This window comes from Carlito syrichta, unplaced genomic scaffold (genome assembly GCF_000164805.1).
Source record: "Carlito syrichta isolate Samal-C Ts95f unplaced genomic scaffold, Tarsius_syrichta-2.0.1 Scaffold124632, whole genome shotgun sequence".
Lineage (NCBI taxonomy): Eukaryota > Metazoa > Chordata > Mammalia > Primates > Tarsiidae > Carlito > Carlito syrichta.
In genome coordinates, this window is record NW_007068728.1 from 205278 (window position 1) to 226379 (window position 21102).

The window sequence follows — 21102 nt, forward strand, 5'->3', positions numbered from 1 at the left end:
CTGATTTTTTGATTTATTGTAGAGATGAGGTCTCGCTGCCCAGGCGGGTCTCGAACCCACAGGCTCAGGCAATCCACTCACCTCAGCCTCCCAAAGGCGCGGGATTACAGGCTGAGCCACCGAGCCCAGCTCTAATAATCTTATAAATTTGATATGATACTCTTTCTAACCTCCCATTTCATAGACAAGGAAAACTGAGACCTAAGAGGGTGACATTTCTTTTCCAGGATGACTGTGCAGTTGTTAGGTGATTGTTTCTCAGAGAGTCATCCTTTATGATGCTGGGACAGGAGCTCTGTAGGCCAGACTGTGCTGTCAAGGGTGCCCGAGGGAGATTGCAGGATGGGGGTGGGAGTGGGGTCCTGCCTTCCCATCTATTTCCCGTGGGCTCCCCTTCTGTCTGTGTCAGGCCAGCCTTGCTTCCCAGTAGCAACGGGAGTTTCCTATGGCTTCACACCCCCCCGGAGGTGCAGCCCAGTGGGAAAGCTGTGTTCTCCAAGGTCTGGCTCTGCACCCTGCTCCTTCCGCCCCTCCAGCCCCCTGCAGTGCCAGTCCCATGATGTTTTGCAGCTCCCTTTCCTCCTTGCAGTCACCTAGGGACAATTCTGTGCCAGGTTTCCTACTTCAGATAGCCGGTATGCTCACTGTCTTCTGGCTGGGCCCCAACTGACGCGGGGACAGGGCACGTCAGCTTGGGTAAGACCTGGGTCTGGCTGACTGCTATCTCCCATGTCCACACCTATGGACAGTTGTCACTGTTGTTGGTGTGTTTATTGATAGTGCTTGGCATGTTCATTCCATGTTTGACCTTAAAGCAGCACCACTATACTATGTCACAGGCTGGCAGCAGCCCCTTCCATGGCTCTGACATTCCACACTGGCCTGGGGTCCACCTGCCATCCAGCCGGCTTCAGCATCGGCGCTGGTGGCTCTGCTGTCCTGCTCCCTGCTCCTGGCGTGAGCTCTGGCAGGTCTGGCCTTTGTTGTCTGTACCTGAAATCTGACACTTGCTTGTCCCTCCAGCCTCCTATCTGGAGAGCCAGCTGTACCTCTGGACCTCTTGGTTGGGTGTGGCCATGGGGCCTGGCTGAGAGATTTAGGGGCATAGCTGGTCGTTATTTGCCTGGCTTCTTCCCTGCTGGGAGGCAATGGCCGCTGCCCCCTGTGTGCTCCTTGCTGGTATTAATAGCCATGAGTTACCCTCACCTGTGCGCTTGTGAAAAGCCCCTTCATGAAGTGCTCCTCGTTTTCCCTCTTTGAGGGTGCCATCTTTTTCCTGCTAAGACCTTGCCCAATAGAAGCACTCACCTCCCAACACACGCTCCTTTGAGTGCATCCACATGCACATGCACACACACATACCTTTTCTGTCAAAGCCCATCTTGTTTTTTCATGACCTAGTGCAAATGTCACTGGTTCGTCCCTGCTTCCTACCCCCAGCAGGCTAAATGAACAACTTTGGCTTCTGAGGACCCTCAGCATTTCAGTTGTGCTCCTAGTGCTTACTACCATGTGCCTGGGTAAGTGTGTCAGTCCAAGGCCTGGACAGTGTCCACCTCATGTTCTCCACTGGCTACTTGGCTTGGCAGGTCATGGGTGACTTGGTGCTTCCTGGCTGAATGAATGGCCTGCCTGATGAGTGTGGGTGAGCGACAGACACTGTATCTGTCTTCATTTCTGTGCATTATTGTTTCTATGGATAGATGGATTTCCTTTCTGGTATTTGTGGTTCCTCTTGATGTCTCAGTGGCATCTGGTCATGTTGTCTTTCTTGGTCTCTTTCCTTTGTCATCACGTCTCTCTTCCTCTTTCTGATCGTTGTTTTATGCCTTCTCTTATTTCTAGTTTACTGGAAACTGTCTATATCTTGGTGTCCCCTCTTGTGCCTTGCACATAGGTGCTCCTTAATGACTGCTGCTGATCTCAGAGCCTCACCCTATCTCTTAGCTTCTCTTTAGAAAAAAAAAAGGAAGAAAGAGAAAGAAATACCCATTTCCTGTGGTTTGCTCTCCTGGATTTCCCAATTCTCTCCCATCATTTTCTTCATTATTCCTCTCAGACTGTACCATCCTATCTCATAGACAGTATCTTATATTCTGAACAGTTCTGCTTTTCTTTATACTACCATGACAGCAATTACCACCAGATTCCAAGTAGTTAGGGGTGAGAACTCTTACATGTGCTCCTGAGTATTCTTTGTATCTAACACAGGACCTTGAACTTACCTATACACCCAATAAATGCTTATGAAATGAATATGTAGATTCTTCAATTAATAATGTCATTGTGTCCTAGATTTCTTTTTTAGTTACATCATCATTTGTATATAAATGCCACTGGCCGGGCAAGGTGGTGTAAGTCTATGATCCCAGCACTTTGGGAGGCTGAGGTGAGAGGATTGCCTGAGCCCATGGGTTTGAGACCAGCCTGGGCAACTTGGCGAAACCTCATCTCTACAATAAATTAGAAAATTAGCCAGGCATGCTAGTGCACGTCTGTAGTTCCAGCTACTTGAAGACTGGGACAGAAGGATCGCCTGAGCCCAGCAGGTTGACACTGGGTTGGCTGTGAGTGTGCCACTGCACTCCAACCTGGGTGACAGAGTGAGATTCCAACTCCAAAAAACAACAACAACAACAAAAAAGAAATGCCACTGATTTTTTGTATGTTGATGGTATGTACTGCAACTTTACTGAATTCATTTATTAGTTCCAACTTTTTTGTGTGTAAAATCTTTGAGGTTATTTCCACATAGGAGCGTGCCATCTGCAAATAGAGATAGTTTTACTTCTGCTTTTCTGATTTGGATGTCTTGTATTTCTTTTTCTTGTCTGATTGCTTTTGCTAGTACTTTCAGTCTTATGTTGAATATAGGTGGCAAGAGTGGGCATCCCTACCTTGTGCTAGATCTTAGGGACAAGCTTTCAGTTGTTCCTCATTGATGATGTCAGCTGTGATTGTTCATAAGTGGCCTTTATTATGTTGTAGAGCGTCTCTCCTATACCTAAACCATTAGGCGTTTTTATCAAGAAAAGATGTTGAATTTTTTCAAAAGTTTTTTTCTGTCAGTTGAGATGATTATGTGGTTTTTATCTTTCTCTCTATTAATGGAATGTATCATATTGATTGATTTGAAAATATTAAACCAGAAATGTGAAAATAGAAAGCTCTTTGCTTCTGCTGCTTGGCCTGCTGCTTGAACTGGGACAACACAGCCATGAAACTATGGGGAAGAAAGTGGTGCTGGGAGAAAGGGTTATGCTTCTGTAGGTCTGGCATTGCGGTAGTTGGGCTCAGGAGGTGAACGTCAACACTCTGTGGCAGGTAGCCTGGTTGCAGTAATACCTGGAGGAGCCTTGGGCCTGGGCCTGGTCATGATGGAATGCAGAGATCTGTGCTTCTGGACCTGCTCAGTACAGATGGGGAGGCCAGGCCAGAAAGTTAGGAAAGAGCTGTGTCTGCCCCAGCCAATGTGACCTTGGAAAAGGATTGCAAGCAGCCCTGACTCTAGCAAAAGAAAAGTTTGACTGTGTGGATGTGGCTATCAACCGTATAGGCATTGTAGTGACCATCAAGACTACAACTTAAAGAAGAGCCAGGCTGATACCTCGGAGAACTTCCAGTGAGTTCTTAATGTGAATCTCTTAGGGATCTTCAGTGTGGTCCACCTTGTGGCTGGTGAGATGGGCCAGAATGAACCAGATCAGGGAGGCCAACATGGGGTCATTATCAACACCGCCAGTGTGGCTACCTTTGAGGGCCAGGCTGAACAAGCTGCATATTTTGCTTCCAAGGGAGGCATAGTGAGCATGAAACTGCCCATTGCTTGGGATCTATCTCCCATGTGCATCTGGGTGATGATCATTGCTCTAGGCCGATTTGGCACCCTGATAGTGAGAAAGTGTGCAACTTCTTGACCAGCCAAGTTGCCCTTCCCCAGCCAACTGGACAACCCTGCTGAGTATGCTTACCTATGCAGGCCATCACCGAGAACCCATTCCTCATAGGGCCATCCACACGCAACCTTGAAGGAGAGGGTAGAGAAAACATGTTCCTCTGCCCTTCATTACCCTGGGGTACTATTGTCCAGCTTGGGAGGAAACCCAGTGCCATTTTGTAACTGCCCACCAGTCATCCTCTGTGCCTAGCAAAGTCTCTATTAGACACACACACACGTGCACACACGCACATGCACACATAAAATATTAAAAACAGCCTTGCATGCCATGGATAAATCCCACTTGGTCTTTCTGTATAATCTTTTTGATGTGTTGTTGAATTTTGTTTGCTAATATTTTGTTGAGGATTTTTGCATCAATGTTTATCAGATATGTTGACCTATATAGTTTGTGTTTTTTTGCAGTGTCTTTGTCTGGCCTTAGGTACCAAGGTGATAACTGGTCTTACAAAATGTCTTTGGAAGTATTCCCTTTTAGCTCTACTTTTTTGAAGTGTTTAAGAAGTAGATGTTCATATCTCTACCAAGACTTGGGAAGTTTTGAGTAATTATTTCATCAGATATGCCTTCTGGGCCTTTCTCCATCTTTTCTTCTAGAATTACAATAATGTGTATATTTGCTTAGTGGTATTCCAAAAGTCCCATAGGCTTTCTTCATTTATTATTATTATTTTTTCCTTTTTTTCCTGAGTGATTTATTTTAAAAGACCTGTTTTCAAGTTCACAATTTCTCCTGCTTGATCTAGTCTGCTGCTGAAGTTCTCCATTGTATTTTTTTTAGTCTATTCATTGAATTATTCAGCTCCAAGATTTCTGTTTGGTGCTTTTAAAATGATTTTTATGTCTGTTGAATTACTAATTCAGATCATGAATTGTTTTCTGATTTCATTGAATGAGCCTAAGGAGCAAGTATGTAGCTGTGACTCTGATCCTGGGAGTCAGAGCACAGCACTGGCATGGCTCCAGGGAAGAAGAGATGTTCCAGAGGCTTAGGCCCCAGGAGCAGGCCACAGCTGCAATTCAGGCCCTGTAGCCAACAGGACACAGTAGCTACTCAGGTACCAGGAGAGGGGGTACCATACAGTAGGGACTTTGGGGTGGTGGGACAGAGCAGTGACCCAGGGCCTTTGAGGCCAGAGGTTGCAGTGCCAGGGGTCCAGGAATGGGAGGCACAGCTATGGCTGCAGGGGGAGGAAGCAGTGCCACAGTGGCTCAGCTCCCCATGGAAGCAAGGTATCTCAATAGCTTAGACTCCACCTGGTTAGTCCAGATCCAGGGAGACAGGGTGCTGGGACCGTTTTGCCCAGTGGATGAGGTGGTACCGCTGAGCCATGGTTCTATTTCCCAGGGAGCAGTGTGCCACGTTATGTCGGGTACCTGGGGACACAGCTGCCCTGCTGGGCCAGGACCCTGGTATCCTGTATTGGCCAGGGAGCCTTGGGCTATATGGCTGGCTGCTCCCCTGAGCTGGAGCTACAGCTCCCTGGGGTATGAGATGTGGGGGATATGGCTGCTTTGCTGTGCCTGGGTGCCACAGGACACTGCTCTGCTGGGCCCTGGCTCAGGTCCCTGGGGGTTGGGAGGCACAGCTGCCCTGCTGGGTTGGGGCTGGGGCCCCTGGGGGAGTGGGTGCTGCAGCATCAACTTGGGCGCCTGGGGTATGAGTGCTCCACTGAGTGAAGGTCTGATATCTGGGGGGCAGGGCACCAGGTTCACTCAAGCACTGAATGCAACTGCACTGAATGCAACTGTTCCACTGGGCCTGGGCTCCAAGGTAGCCTGGGGACAGGGCATACCAGCTTCTGGGATGGTGAAAGAGTGAACCTCTAGACAGCTTGGTCCCAGGTTGAGAGCTCAGCACTCGTTAGGGAATGCCATGCCCCCCTGCATGTGACCATGGAGCAGGGCCACAGGGTGCAGTAGCTCCTCTCCCTGGGGCAGGGTGTGCTCCAGCATAGGCTCTGGCTTCAACTTGGTCACAGGGTTGGGGCACACTGAGTTCCTCTTCTGGGGTAGTCAGCCCATGAGTGCCAGTCAGCCCCTGAGTGAGCCTCAGGCATGTGAGGACTGCTGGCTTCTCTAGATTCAGAGCCTGGAGGTATCTGTGATGGTAAGGGGGCCATGGGGTTAGGGTTAGGGTGCACTCAGAACCACAATATGTTAAGAAGTGATACCAGCACATGCTTTCAGAAAATTCAAATGACAACGTATGCAAAATAAAACGCGAATGTACAGTATCCCCCATGCTCCACCCCCACCATCCTGTTCTTCAAGGCGACCTTATTATTAAAATCGGTATCTTACCTTCCAAGCACTTTTTAATGTAATTTTAATGTAATTTTTGGTAGGAAAGTAAGTACATAAACAAATTCAAGGTGCATGCTAACAGCATGGCAATGTGATTTCCTTTGTGGTTTTTTTTCCTCGCATTTTCATTAGAGTTTGTGCTATACAACACAAAATATCATGAAGGAAACACATCAGATAGTTGTGCTTCACTTAAAAATTACATGCATATTTAAAAATTATGATAAATTATGTTAAGGCAATTTAAAATGTGTGAGGAAACTGGTACAGCCATGGAAAACTGATAGTATCAACTAAAACTAAACGTTCACCAGCCAGTAGTTCCATACCTGGGTGTATGTCCAGTAGAAACGAGTGACCAAGTCCACCAAAGACACGTGCTGGAACATTCCTAGTGTCAGTATTTGTGATGGCCCCAACTCTAATGCCTTAATGTGCTTCACAGTGGAATGGATGGAGAAGCTGGAGTGGACCCATAGAGCAGTGAAACACAGTGGCAGTGAATGACAGAGGTTTTGGACACTGTGGAACCCAGGAAACAAGACAGAAAGATTTCTGCATCAGTCTGTTTGGTTGCTGTAAAGAAATATCTGAGGCTGAGTAATTTACAACGAGAAGAGATGTATTTTGGCTGGCGGTTCTGTACAGGCAACGTCTGCTCCTGGTGAGGCTTCAGGAAGCTGTCATCATGGAGGATGATGAAGGGGAGCAGACGTCACTGTCACGTGGCGAGAGGGGGAGCAAGAGAGAGAGGAGTTGCCAGGCTCTTCTAAACACCCAGCCCTCAGTGGATTCAGAGAGAGATTTGCTCAGGACTCAAGGACACACCAAGCCGTTCAAGAGGGATCTGCCCCAGGACCCAAGCACCTCCCGGCAGGTCATACCCCCAGCACTGGGGACGGGAGGGCCAGACATACACCTGTGTCAGTACCCAGGCAGAACTTCATTTATGGGAAGTTCAGAACCAGACACAAGCACTCTGTCCTGAGGGAGCTGGTTTGCCTTTGGGGACTGCTGACCAGGTGAGAGGCAGGGTGGGGCTGGATCTGGCCATTGCCCACATGGCTCACATGTGACAGTCGTGTGAACTGTGCATTCCTCCCCTCCAGCGGAGCAGCCCCTCATTCCTGCTGAGACTCCATGCACTCCGGGCAAAACCTCCTGGGATGGAGAGGATTTTCATTGTTTCGCTTTATCAATTAGTGCTCTTCTGCTCCTCTTTTACATTCTAGGAATTAAACTTTATTAAACTTAAAAAATGCACAGCAGCAGTTTTACTGTATGGAGAAAGTCAGAGTTCAATTATTGCTATAATTAAGTGAATGTTCTCATTCCTGTTGTTTCTGCATTTCCTGGTGTAGCTAAGTACAGCCGTGTTTCCCAGCTGGAAACTGTTCAGAGTCTCTCCCAATATATATGAAGATATAGAAAATCTTTTTTATTGGGGTATAGAGCTTCTTCTTAGGGTAATAAATTGTTCTGAAATTATATAGCACTGATGGCTGCACAACTCTGCGAATATACTCAAAACCACTGAACTGTACACTTTAAGAGTGAATGTTATGGTATGTGATTATATCTCAGTAAAGCTTTTAAAAGGACCCTTAGAAATTGAAGATATCAGTATGAAAATAAAATATTCAACCATAAGTTTGAAGATAAATCAAGAATATCTCCTAAAATATAGGAAAAAAGAAGACATTGGAAGATGAAAGAAAAGATAAAAGATGACTGAACCAATCCAGAAGGCTCAAGAACTGTTAGAAGTTTCAGAGAGAGCAAGTTCTCAGAGGGTAGGAAATCTACAAAGAAGGAGTGTGAGACTTTTCCAAATGTGCCAGCATCTTCAAGTTGAGCAGGCTTACTGAGAAGCAAATAGAAGGAATAAAACACTTCTGAATTTGACACAGTCACTGTGAATCCTCAGTGCACAAGAGAAGAGAACAGTTATATGAACACTGCTGAGTAATTCTGGATTTTTAGGATCAAGCTATAGAAAAAGCACATAACACTAATTATGGTTATGGACTAAATATCAGTGTTACCAATCTTGATCAGGTAAAAATAAAAATAAAGTTTTAAACGGTTAAAGGGAAAAGATGCCAAGGGAAAGGCGGGGGACCTCATACCCTCTGCTTAGAACCTGGACAGCCATTAGAAGTCATCTATAGTTGACAGAACAAAGGAAAAGCCAGATTTCAGAGTGGAATTCCAGAGATAGTGACAGCCAGGGAGGCTGCTGGGATCCTTTGACCACTGTGGTCATTCACGATCTGTCCCTGTGTGTGGTTTCTACCCCTCTTTATTCCCTCCAGCTGTTCTGATGGATCTCCTGGGAACAGTGCTCAGGGGAGACACTCGAGCCTTCTGAGTGTTATTGCAACACTCTCAGGACATCCTGCACATGGGAGATTCTGCCGCTTAGGTTGATGGCTGAGTTGGCATCTGGCATTTCCTCTCCTGGTGCTGCCTACTAGGGGTCTCATCCTAGTAGAGTTGTCCCCTTAGTCTCTAGGGCGGTATGGGTACTTCTGCTGTGGCATATATGCGGTTTCAAAAGTCAAGGCTCCTGGTATTAGCAGAAGCCATTAAAAAAATCTATGCTACCTTGTTATCAGAACACAAAACACAGTAAGAATCTTGGCAACAATGCTAGCACCGTTAAAAAGGCAGGCTAAATTCCTACAAATAAATGTTACAACATGTGTAAGTCTTGACGGGAGCACAAGAGTTAGCAGCAGCTCGTTGGAAGGGAGTGTAGGAGGAATTGAGTTTCTTCTGTTTGGAAGACGAAGGCACTGGCGTTCAGGCAGTTCCCATAGGAAGCACTTCCAGATTATGGTGGTGGCTGCAGAGCCCAGAGGAAGGCAGGTGAGTGGAGCTCTGGGGCACTGAGCTCCTCGTGTGGCCAGAGGCCTTCTGCTGGACATACCATGCACGATATGTCCAGCTGCTGTGATGTGGTGGCACAAAACATGAAATTATGGGAGAAAAAATCAAAGTCAGCAGATGCAACTTTTGCATACTATTGCCATTGTTCCTGCTTGCCAGTGTGTGTGAACTAACAGACCAGAGCATTGGCAAAATACACTTGTGTATTCTAATGTTTTACCTTTATTATATTAGAACACAATTGAAAGGAGAAAAACAATGTGGACATTTTATTTCTAAGAAATGCAAGTCTTAAAATATACAAGTCTAGCCGGGCTCAGTGGCTCAGCCTGTAATCCCGCGCTTTGGGTGGCTGAGGTGAGTGGATTGCCTGAGCCCGCGGGTTTGAGACCTGTCTGAGCAACTTAGTGAGACCTCAAAAAATTAGCTGGGCATGGTAGCGCGCACCTGTAGTTCCAGCTACTTGGAAGGCTGAGGTGAAAGGATCACCAGAGCCCAGCAGGTCGAGGCTGCAGTGACCGGGAGCATGCCACTGCACTCCAGCCTGGGCGACAGAGTGAGACTCCAACTCAAAAAAAAAACAAAACATGTAATTCTGTTTCTTCAAACTCAACACAGTGGGTTTGCATACATGATTGTGGAAGAGTCTGAATAAAAAATACAATGACTATGATTGTTTCTTTTGACAATAGGTTTTTAAAAAACAATGTTAAACATGCTATTTTAGACAAAAATTTCTCTTGATGGTTACTGTTTCTCATCATAACTGTTTTGTGATTAAGTCAAACTTAGCACTGACAGAATACTCTTTCAGAATGCCAACAAAGAATTATATACTTGTAGATAATTTAAATCTATTTTACCAGCCACAAAACAGAGTGAAAGCTACAGTTTTTTAAATGTATGCGGTGGTTGGAAGAATAGGCTTCTCACATCAATCACAGTAGCACAAGGAGGGATCGGCTGTCGATGGACGCTGCCAGGGAGGGAGGCAGGGAAAGGGCACATGGCATCACAAAGGGTACTTGGTCCTAAACCAGAGGGAGTGAGGGCCACTGGAGGTCAAACTCCACCTGTACACAGCCTGCTTATGCAGCTGACCCTGACTGGGACCCCACATCTCTTATCATAATAAAATAAATAAATAAATAGAATTTTGGAAGATCAAGAACAGGTTTCACAGTGTATTTGAATTTAGTGGAACTCAGTATTGTAAGGATCACAGAGACTATGAAACTATAATGTTAAATTCTTTTATTTTCCAAATTCATAACCTTGTATCAAAGAGAATTATTTTTTAATAAGTATTTTAAAATATGTGAAGAATTGATGGTTGATGAAGTTGTGTTTTTCTCGTAGCTAAATTTAAATTTAGCCCATTTCTCTTTCTTAAAAATGAAATAAATAAGAAAAACAAAGTCTAATAGCTTTTCTTTCTTGAAAATCACTTTTCAAATGTCAAATTGTCACTTTTCAAAAAGTTGCAGTCTTGATATAAAAAACCTTTCTTTTAATGACTTTTAAAAATATATTGCAAAGACTTTTGGGTTGACACCTTAAAAATCACCATGTAAATGTGCCTAGAAGGGTTTTTTGTTTGTTTTTGTAATGTGAGGTCAAAATAAAGGTGCTGTCCATTATTTTTTCAGCACCTGGTTCTCGTTGCCTGCTGCTTGGACCAGTGTGAACTAAGAACCTTTTACTCAAGATGCCAGTCTCACTGCAGCATTTTTGGGAGTCAATTAGTTGACTTCCATTTGTTTTCTGTAAGTTTATGATTCCATTTAAAATTTCAAATGTATTCGGTCTATATTTTAAAGCATCTGTGTGAAAAACTTTTTTAACTTAAATTTTAGTATGTTACGGATTTGTAGGAGAAAACATAAATCTGTTTTCATGATATATCCAGTTTGTGCCAGTTGGGCTGTGGTGTGTTACTCAATGGGTTCTTTGACTTCACAACAGAAAAGCATTTCAAAGTGAGTCCTAAGTATATTTTGAGACAGAATTCATTAGAGAAAAAGAGGCATACCCAATGGGCATGGGCATCTTAAGAGAAAGAATGCATTCTTGCCTTTGACAAGAAGTGTTATATGCTTTTATGGCTGTTAAACAAATCAAAAGCTAAGAGGGATGGGCTGCAGGTATCTGGTCATGAGTTTTGATCACCATTTATCCACCTTCTTTGAATGTGTTGCAGGTGTCTTGTCACAAGTTTTGAGGATCATATTCTACCTTCTATGAGCCAAGAAGGGTGGGCTGCAAGTGTCTGGTTTTGATGACCATCTCTCAACCTTTAAGGTCACAAGGACTGTCTCAATAATGACAGTTCTTGCCTAACTAAATTTGGGCTTTTCTTAGAACACCATGTCTGTGTTTTGGACGATTCCCTGTTGTTTCTGTGATTTGGTGCCCTGGCAGATCCACATACCATGCTGCAGGGTCGGTAGGTCTGATGTGCCTGGTCAGCTGGGGGAAGGTCGTGTGCTGGTAAGAAAGATGTCTGAGCACTCACCCTACTTAATTTAATCTGCCCACAAGAAACTTATCTCTCTATGTCTAACCTGCACTGAGCAACCTGCCTCCTGGTGAAGGCTGCAGCATGAGAGTGAAAGAGAAGGATGGCAAAGGGTAAGAGGAAGGATGGCAAAGGGGGAGAGGATTGAGCAGCAGAGGGGAGGTTACAAGGTGAGGAGGGCGCAAGGTGAGGCTACAAGGTGAGACTACAGGGTCAGGTTACAAGACCAAGTTCTGTTGGCATTTCTGTGGGAGGCAGGTCCATGGTTCCCATGATCACATGCCTCCTGGGGGAGGTGGCATGATGTCATGCGGTGGCCAGGTCTGAGTCTCAATGAGGAAATGCTCACTGGATAACACATTGGATATGTCTTTTCATCAAAAACACTCTTATCTTTTTTTTATTTGAGTCAGGGTCACTCTGACCTAGGTTGGAGTGGTATGATCACAGCTCACCAAGTCTTCGACCTTCTGAGTGTCTGGGACTACAGATATGTGCCATTACACTAGCTAACTGTTTTTTATCTTTTGTAGAAGCGAAGTCTCGCTATATTGCCAAGGTTGGCCTCCAACTCCAGGGCTCAAGCAGTCCTTCCGCCTTCAACTCCTGGGCTCAAGCAATCCTCCCAACTCAGCCTCTCAAAGTGCTGGGATTATAGACATGAGCCACCATGCCAGGCCAACACCGTTATCTTTAAAAATGAACATATGGTTATTACAATAGACATCTGAATAGGTCCTCTGATGACTTTCTCTGGGAAGCCATTTCCTGTAGTCTTCCTAAAAAACTATTTTTGTTATAGGCGAGCTGTGTGTGTTTTGAGGCTGTGGTTCCTCTCAGCTGAGGAGATGGACTTGGAGAGGGAGGCAGCTTTCATATCATGCAGAGCTTTTCACGCCTCTACGACACTTTGATCACAATCATGACTCATTTCTTGTATGATTATCAAATGAGTATCTCTATTGATAGACTAAATTCTGTGTTTAGGAGCCACACTGCCACCACATTCAGTCCAGTGTTAGTGGAGCTCACGACAAGCTTGCAATGTGTATGAAGTTTGTTTTCACATATTTAATGTGATAGGTATCAGAGGGTATCATTGCATATGAATGTTAATCATTTGCACAAAGGGTTCCCATCCCTTAAGAGAGAATGACACGGAAGAGGCTGAATTAGGAGAGCTTCAAGGTGTTGTCTTTTTCATTTTTTTACCACAAAGATAGGGATGGGATTTTTGTCTGGATTTGTTCATGGGTTTATTCCTAGAAGTAAGAACCGACTTGTCATAGACATGCATGTTGAATTAATAAAAGTTAATGGCACTCATACCTCAGTAATATGAAAAAAAAACAACCTAAATTAAAACTAGGCAAAGCCGGGATCGGTGGCTCAGCCTGTAATCCCGCGCCTTTGGGAGGCTGAGGTGAGTGGATTGCCTGAGCCCGCGGGTTTGAGACCCACCTGGGCAGCGAGACCTCATCTCTACAATAAATCAAAAAATCAGCCGGGCGTGGTAGCGCATGTCTGTAATTCTGGCTACTTGGAAGGCTGAGGCAGAAGGATCACCGGAGCCCAGCAGGTCAAGGCTGCGGTGGCCGGAAGCGGCCACTGCACTCCAGTCTGGGTGAGTGAGACTCCAACTCAAAAAAAAAACCAAAACAATCCAAACTAGCATATAACAACAACAAAAAAAAAACTAGGCAAAAGGTTGGAACCAACCACTAAAATAGATATAGGGTGGCAAATAAGCCCTTGAAAAGATGCTCAACACCATTGCCCACTAGAAAAATGAAAACAAAAACCACAGTGAGACACTGCTGTACACCTGTTAGAATGACTGAAATATAAATGGCTTACAAAACTCAGTGCTGGTGAAGCACTAAGGCAGCTAAAACTTACACGCTGCTGCTGGGACAGCTGCCCTTGGAAATCAGCTTAGCTTTCCAGCTTCTTATGTAATTCAATGCACACTTAGCATATGACCCCAAGAAAAATGAAAACACATGCCCCCACACACATATACACATGTGAAAATCTGTACGCAGTTGTTTGTGAAGGCTTTATTAATAGCTTCTAAAAACTTAAAACAACCCAAATGCTCATTATGTAAGTGGCTAAATGAACTATGGTACAGCCACATGGGGAAATGTACTCAGCATTGTGGGTGAATCCCAAACATGGGTCCTCTAACTCTAGTTCAAGAGGCCGGTGTAGGTAGCTGTAGACTGTATGATTTGCTTGACATGACATTCCAGAAAGGTAAAACACTAGGCCAGAAATGTGCCTAATGCACACACATGTTGGCCAAGGCTGAAGTGGGGAGCAGAATGTTCAGTGGTGGGAGGGTGGCTTTGGGGAGGGCAGGAATGTCCATGTCGCGCTTGTGGAGTGGTTACCCACCTGTGTGCATTTGTCAGAATCCATAGACATGTACACCAGAAAAGGTGCATTTCACCATGCGTAAATAACACCTTCATGAACCCAACCAAAACACAAGGTGATAATGAGCTTGTTCCTATGAGTACTTGAAACAACAAGTTGTCAGCTTGCTGGAATCCACCTGAGCTTTCCCAAGGGACCAAGAGACTAGTGAGACCTGCCTCCCTACCAGTCATTCTACTGCCACTTCTCTTTACATGCTGACTCTGATAAGTTGGGAGTGAGAGGCGCAGAGATTCTTAACCTCTTCAAAACACAAAAGGATAGAAAAAGAGGGTGTGGACTTTGAAACGTAGTTTCTTGTGGCCAAGTCTTTGCTTTTGTGTATTATGATCTCTCGTGAAGACGATTTCCTACATGGTATCTGCCCCTTGATGCTGCATGAGACAGCTCTCAGCACTCAGGGGCTGATGGGTAGTGAAGACAGCGAGGCCATCTGCTACCTCCCGGGCTGCCCCGAAGGTCAGGGAGGACTTGTTTGCCCTTGTACTATATCAGCTCTAAGTAGACACAGATGGCTCCATTGCCAAATATTTAAAAACTTACATATAATAACAAACATACAAATTTGGATTTCCTTATCAAAGAACAGCCTGAGAACAGGGTGTGGGAGGAACATGTAGGAACGGCTGAGCACCCTCACATATGTGTTGCCCGCGGCTTCTGCCCTTATGGGGAGACTTGGTGCCTTGGAGGAGGATGGCAGGAATGGCTCTGGAAAGACCAGGAGCAGGAGGCTATGTGATGGGAGGACTGCCGGAGGCAGGCCTTGGTTTGAGGGGCTCCGAGGCATGCCTCCTGGACAGCAGGTGTGTGGTGGCGTATGTGGGCTTCGTGCAGTCTCTTTCCTTTTGTGAGCTGGCTTCTTTTGTTCTAAACATTGGTGACCATTGCGGTCCATGTGCTGTTGCCCACATCAAGCCCGTTCTTCTGATTTCTTGTCTTCCTATATTGGGCCAGCGTGGTTCTCAGTGCATCTGTGTTCCATAGAACAGATAGCTTTTATCCCATGAGTAGTGTCATGAGCCCACTCATACCCATAGAAGGGTTTTAGCAGTAGCCATTACAGACCTCTCCTTCAGGTACATACACACAGAATTGGAAATCTTGCCTTCCCTTTGTAGATTGTTACATGCCATGAAGCGATACTTCAAGTTGATCCTAGCAAATATTTATCTGTGTAACTTTGTTGGAAAACTTATTTACAGGGTGTTACATGATGATACAATGAACTTGACCAGCAATGTGACCTTGGCCAGATCCCTTAACATCTGTTTCTTTCCTTGCAAAAGGTAGATAACAGTGTCACCTTTGCTGTTGTGCCCATGTTGCTGTAAGAGTCACAGCGTAGGAAGGTTGTGGTCGACTCTGAGCTGTGCAAGTGGTAGCAGTGCTGCTGCTGTAGACACCCTTCTCCTTACTTTCACTGCTCACAGGAGGGGACACTGATCAGTTGCGATGTCTTCCAGGGAGAGTCACACCGGCGCAGCTCACATCCTACGTCCAGCTCTTCAGGAGCAACCTACGTGCCCTCCGGAGTCACTGTGGGCTCCTGCAGCTCGGGCTGGCCACAGCCCAAACTCTGAAGCACCCACAGACTGCCAAGTGGGACAACCTTCTGGCTGTTGAAAGGCTTCTTCTTCAGGTACGTTGTTGTGGGAGCTGCGTGGATGGTGATAATTAAAGTTTGACTTCCAGGGAAATACTTTGATATTTATGATAGTCTTAGTGGTAAATCACACTGTTAATATGTGCCCTGTGTCAGAATCTCTGAATGCCCCAAGTTGAAACTTAAGTGGAAACATTTCTCATACCTCTTTAAAAAAATATTTTTGGCAGTGACATCTTTGGCTTTTTACTCAATACGGAGGGTGTTTTTTCAGCATCAACTAACCTTTAAAAACCTCCCTCAAGTTTATGCCACTTGGACCTTTGTTGATCTTTGTGGCGTCTTTATTTGATCCTTGCTACTTTCCCGTAAAATGTTACTGCTATTTCCATTTCTTCTGATACTGTCTCATCTCTAATTCTTAAGCCACATACAGCATATGCTTCAGTACGGCGTTTAGTACAAGATGAAGGGGTCAGCTCCATTGGTAGTGTTTATGCAGAGGTTCATGTCTGGGATAGGGCTTTTCATGACTGATAAAATATTTTCATGGGAAATAAAAAAAATTGTATAGAAACAAGGTCTCATTGTATTGCCCAGGCTGGTCTCAAACTCCTGACCTCAAGTGATCTTCCTGTTTCTGCCTCCCAAAGTGCTGGTATCATGGACGTGAGACACTGAGCCTGAACAGAAACTTTTAAAAAAAGATGTAATTCTAAAAAGTATGAAGTATAAACTATAAATAAAATATTTTTTAAATTATGCAGTGCTTTATAAAAAACATATAACAGATTATAAAGTATAAACTTACATAAAATGACAAATATCTATGTGCTGTCCACATAGGCCCAAAATGATTTGCCAGTTTTTTTCATATTAATCTTGGATCCTTTTTCATTAAAGAAATAAAAGTTGAGATAAAGTTGAAGCCTTCTGGACACTGTATCCTTTCCTCACTCTGTTCTCCTCTTCTTCCCCTAGAGATAATTATAATCTTGATTCCTTGTTTTCATATTTTTACTTAATATTTACTTTTTCATAAATCATGCAGAACACTGTGTTGTGGACTTCAATTTTTACCGAAGTGATATCACACTATGGATGTTCTTAAATAGCTTGTGATTTCCTCTTCACATTGTCTTCTTAAGATAATCTAAAGTGATGTCTGCAGATCCAGCTCACTCCCATGAGCCGTGCCACCAGCATGCAGTCTGTGTGTGCATTCCGCATGGTGTCTAGTGGGTGGCTTCGTGTGCAGCTGTGTGTGTGGGTGTATAATTCAGAAGAGTTGCATGGTGAGGATCCCAGAACATGTCTTCTGTTGCTTATTGCTGAGTTTACCAAATATCACCTAAATTTTGAGCCAGTTAATGGGGTATGGCTTGTTTTTAGCATCGTGTCCACACTCAGTATTATCAAATGTAAATGTTTTTCATGGTGAGGCCGTACTGCCCCATGTCAGTACTTGCTGTTCTCTGACTCTTGACGAGGCTGGGCATCCCCCATTGTATTATTGGTTGTTCCGTTTTCCCTTTCTATGAACTGCTCAATCGTATGTTTTACCCAGTTTTTATCTCTGAAGTAGCAAAAAAACTGTCTTTCTGTATTATAGATATTAGACTTTTTAAAGTTATCTCTGCAAATTCTTCCCCCAGGCTGTGGGTTGTCTTTTGACTTTGGTTCCTGTGTATTGTATAAAAGTTTTAAATTGTATTATAGTCTGGTTAGTTAATTTTTCCTTTATATTTTATGCTTATTTGTGTGTTATATTGAAAATCCTTTTTTGCCCCTAATTCCTAAAAATATGGTTCTGTATTTTCCACTGAAAATTAACAAAAACATTAATGTCTGAACTTTTGTGGTCGTCTTCAGGCCTCCTCTCCTCCCTGTGGCCAGCTGTTCTCCCACCCCGTATGAACACCCCATAGTGCTGTGGGCACTTGTCAAGGTCACGTTCCTCTTCTTCATGTTGCCAGACACCAGAATGCTGCAGCACCCACTCTCTCTGCGTGATCCAGGCTGTTCTGGTGGTCTTAGACTGTTCTGGGGTCCTCACGTCCACCTGGACTGCCTTAGCAGCTCTAGCCTAGGCCAGGGAAGCTTGCTGGAGGTACCTCTGGGAAGGGGACTTCACCCTGATGAAAAGGATGCATAAGGGAGGAGTGGGCCCCTTTCCTGCTCTGGAGACAGGTGGGCAGCACTTCACACATGTTGTGGCCATAGAGGGTGCTCACTGGCGTCTGGGAAGGCAGAATAGACTCAGGCCTTGAATATGACTGTGGGCCTTCCCTCAGAATGACTTGTTTGGTGAGATGATAATTCTGCTCACTATTTAAGCCATTTCAGTTGGTTTTCTATTATTTGGAGCCTAAATATATCCATCCTCTGCCATTAATATGTAATATTTTATGATCCCATCTAAAAGTTTATTTTCCAGTGATCAGTTTATCCATCACAGTGTTTTTAAATCCTTATGTCTAGTTTTATGCTTTTATTTGTGAGTATTTTAAGGATTTTTAATGCCATTGCTAATTGAATTTTTAAAATTCAGTTTTCTAGTGGCTTATTTTTGGCACACAGGAATATCTTGACTTTCGAGTATGACGGTTTTCAGCACCTTGCATTTTTTGGTGTAGAGGTTTGTTTTCTTATTACTTGCTGTCATTCACTAACTGGCCTGGATCTTCTGTGTGGGCAATTACTTCATCTGTGAAAATATCAATCTTGTTTCTTCCTTTCTGCGCCTGATACCAAGTTTTTTTTAGTGCTTTGACCAGGCAGAGTGGGCCCCAGTCAGTATAAGTCATGATAACAGGCATCTTCATCTCATTTCTGACTTCAAAGGAAATATTCCAGATTTTATCACTAGATATTATGTTTGCTGAGGCTTTGTTTTGTTTTTAATCAGGCTAAGAAAGTTCCTTCTAATCCTAGTTTGCTGAATTTTTTTAAAATGATGCAGTAGTGTTTAATTTTATTTAATGCAGAATATTAATTTTTTAATGACTATATAATTTTTCTCCTTTATTTTGTCAATGTGGTGAATTGTATTTATAATATTTTTAATGTTAAATAATCATCATTGCATTCCTTAGATAAGTTTAACTTGGTCTTACACACGCACACACATACACACTCACACTCGCACACACTCGCACACACAAACATTGCTGGATTTCGTTTAGAAATATTTTCTATAGCTATTTGCATGTAGGTGAAGTTAACACTTTTTTTCTTTATTGTGATGCCATTGTTCCTTCTTGAAAGAAAGGTTGTAATAGCTTGGCAAAATTAGTGAGGATGAGTTTCACTTTTTCTATTCACTGGAATTATTTGTTTAAGAAAGGCTTTATCGATTGCTTAAAGGTAAACTATATCTGAAAAATAATCTATTCCTATTGCTTTGTTGTTGTTTGTATTTAGAATTATAATAGTATAAATAACTAACGATCAAGTGACTCCTGAGTTCTTTAATTTCCTTTATCTCCCACTCTGCTGCCAGAGGTGTTTATGAACTTCTCACAGGTGCTGTGGATTTGACAATATTCTTTGCGTGCTTTTGACATCTCTAATTCCTTGACTCTAATCTCCTGCCCAGGATCTTTCTATTCTCCCCTCTCTGCCATCAAGGCCTGAATACCCCCTGAGGCCTTCCCTAGGGCAGCTTCCCAGAACCTCCTCTCTCCCTGGGCCCTCTTCTTGCCCCAGGCTGTGACCAAGCCCAGGGGACGGCTTCCCTCACCCACATAGAGGTCCCAGTTGGACCCTCCCATGGATTCCCTTCTGCCGCTGGAGTGGGCATCTCAGCCTGTGCCTCCTGCAAGGGCCTCTGCACCCTTCAGGCTCCAGCACCCACCCAGCCCTGGGCCCTCCCTCTGTGGGGCTGGCGCTCTGTCTGAGAACATTGCTGCCCCAGTGCCGCAGCCACCACGGCACACGCCTCAGGCTCCCACAGCCCATGCAGGCTGGCTGCTGTGTCCCCCACTCCAACATCCTCCCGCTCCTTCCAGATGTTGCCTTCACCCTGCGGGAGCCCTGGTGACTACGTGGACACTTTCCAGGCATCATTCGGGTTCTGATACCGCCCTGGACCCTTGCCGCCCCCACCCTGTATCCCTTGGTTCCCAAACCCACAGAGGCCCTCCTCCCACCCACACCCTGGCCCCCCTGCCCCCCACAAGGTAACCTCACCTGCTGTGGATCCCATGCTGACCTCTTACCCCACCCTGCCTCCTGCAGTCTCCCCACCCTGCAGCCACCCACCTCTACTGTCCTCCAGGGGGGCCTCACTTCAAGGCTTCCAGTCTCTGTATTCCATGATTACTGTGCTGGGGAAAGGGGAGGCTGGTGACCAGGAAGCAACAGTCATGGAAGGGGAGAGAGTTGGGACCACCCATGGTTAGGCTGTGCTGAGCTTCCTAAGAATGACAGTCTTTCTAGATAAGCTTTCTAGAGGTTGTGAAGAAACTTGACATGGTGCTAGTTCAAAGCTGCCTTGGGTTTATAATTAATGTCTGGTATCCTTTGTTCCACATTAGACTCTAAGATGTGATCATGGTATTTGCTGTCATTCTTTCCTCAAATGGAAAAAGACTAAAAAGACTGGAAAAAGCCAGGCAGGGTAGTAGGTGCCTGTCATCCAGATAGTCCGGAGGCTGAGATGGGAGGATCACTAGTGACCAGGACTCCGAGGTTGCAGTGCACCATGATCATGCCTGTGAATAACCACAGTCTTCAGCCTAGGCAACATCATGAGACCCTGTCTCTTAAAAAAAAAAAGTGGGGATGGGGTGGGGAAAGACCTAGGAAAAGAGGTAAACATTTAAAATACGAAACCCCTGCTATTAATTGTGATTGCATATCACCCTGGCTAGCACCAGGTCCTTAGCCATTTCTGGGTCCTTACAAGTTAGTGTTTCGCCTGGGTGAGCATATAAACTGGAGTCTTAATTGCTCTGTGTTTACGAACATGCTCGTTTTATACAGTATATACCCATCCATTAGTGTCAGGAACCATTGCATTAAGGCCAGCTGTGCTTTTTAAAGACTTCAGTTTGAAGGTAGAGCATTTGAGTTTACTTTGCGGTGAGAACAATGTTTAGCTTTTCCCAAAGGGCTTGCGCGCCCCTGAGGAATCTCAGCCAACGCTGAGGATTGTTTATCTCTTGGGGGGACTCACTGCCACCGCTTCCTAGCAGGACTCTTCACCGAACGCAGTGTTGACTTTATGACCTAAGGACCACTATAGACTGCTGAGTTGGGCTTGGAGCCTGCAGTTACAGATGGGTCCATGCATTCCTTCTGCTTCCTGCTGTCCCTTGGCTCAGGGCTCTGGTGACCCAACCACTCGACAGCCCCAGATCTGAGGACCACCTGTAC

At 44.8% G+C, this 21102-nt stretch overlaps 1 protein-coding gene across 1 annotated transcript in view; it reads left to right on the forward strand.

The window, feature by feature from the left end:
- The window catches only part of SCFD2 (sec1 family domain containing 2), a 73171-nt gene extending 55358 nt beyond the window's left edge, over positions 1-17813 (forward strand). The window contains exons 4-5 of the mRNA XM_008048559.2: positions 15584-15759; positions 17700-17813. Coding sequence (XP_008046750.1) covers positions 15584-15759; positions 17700-17813 — 290 coding nt within the window. The remainder of the gene's footprint in view (positions 1-15583; positions 15760-17699) is intronic.
- Positions 17814-21102: the final 3289 nt, after the last annotated feature.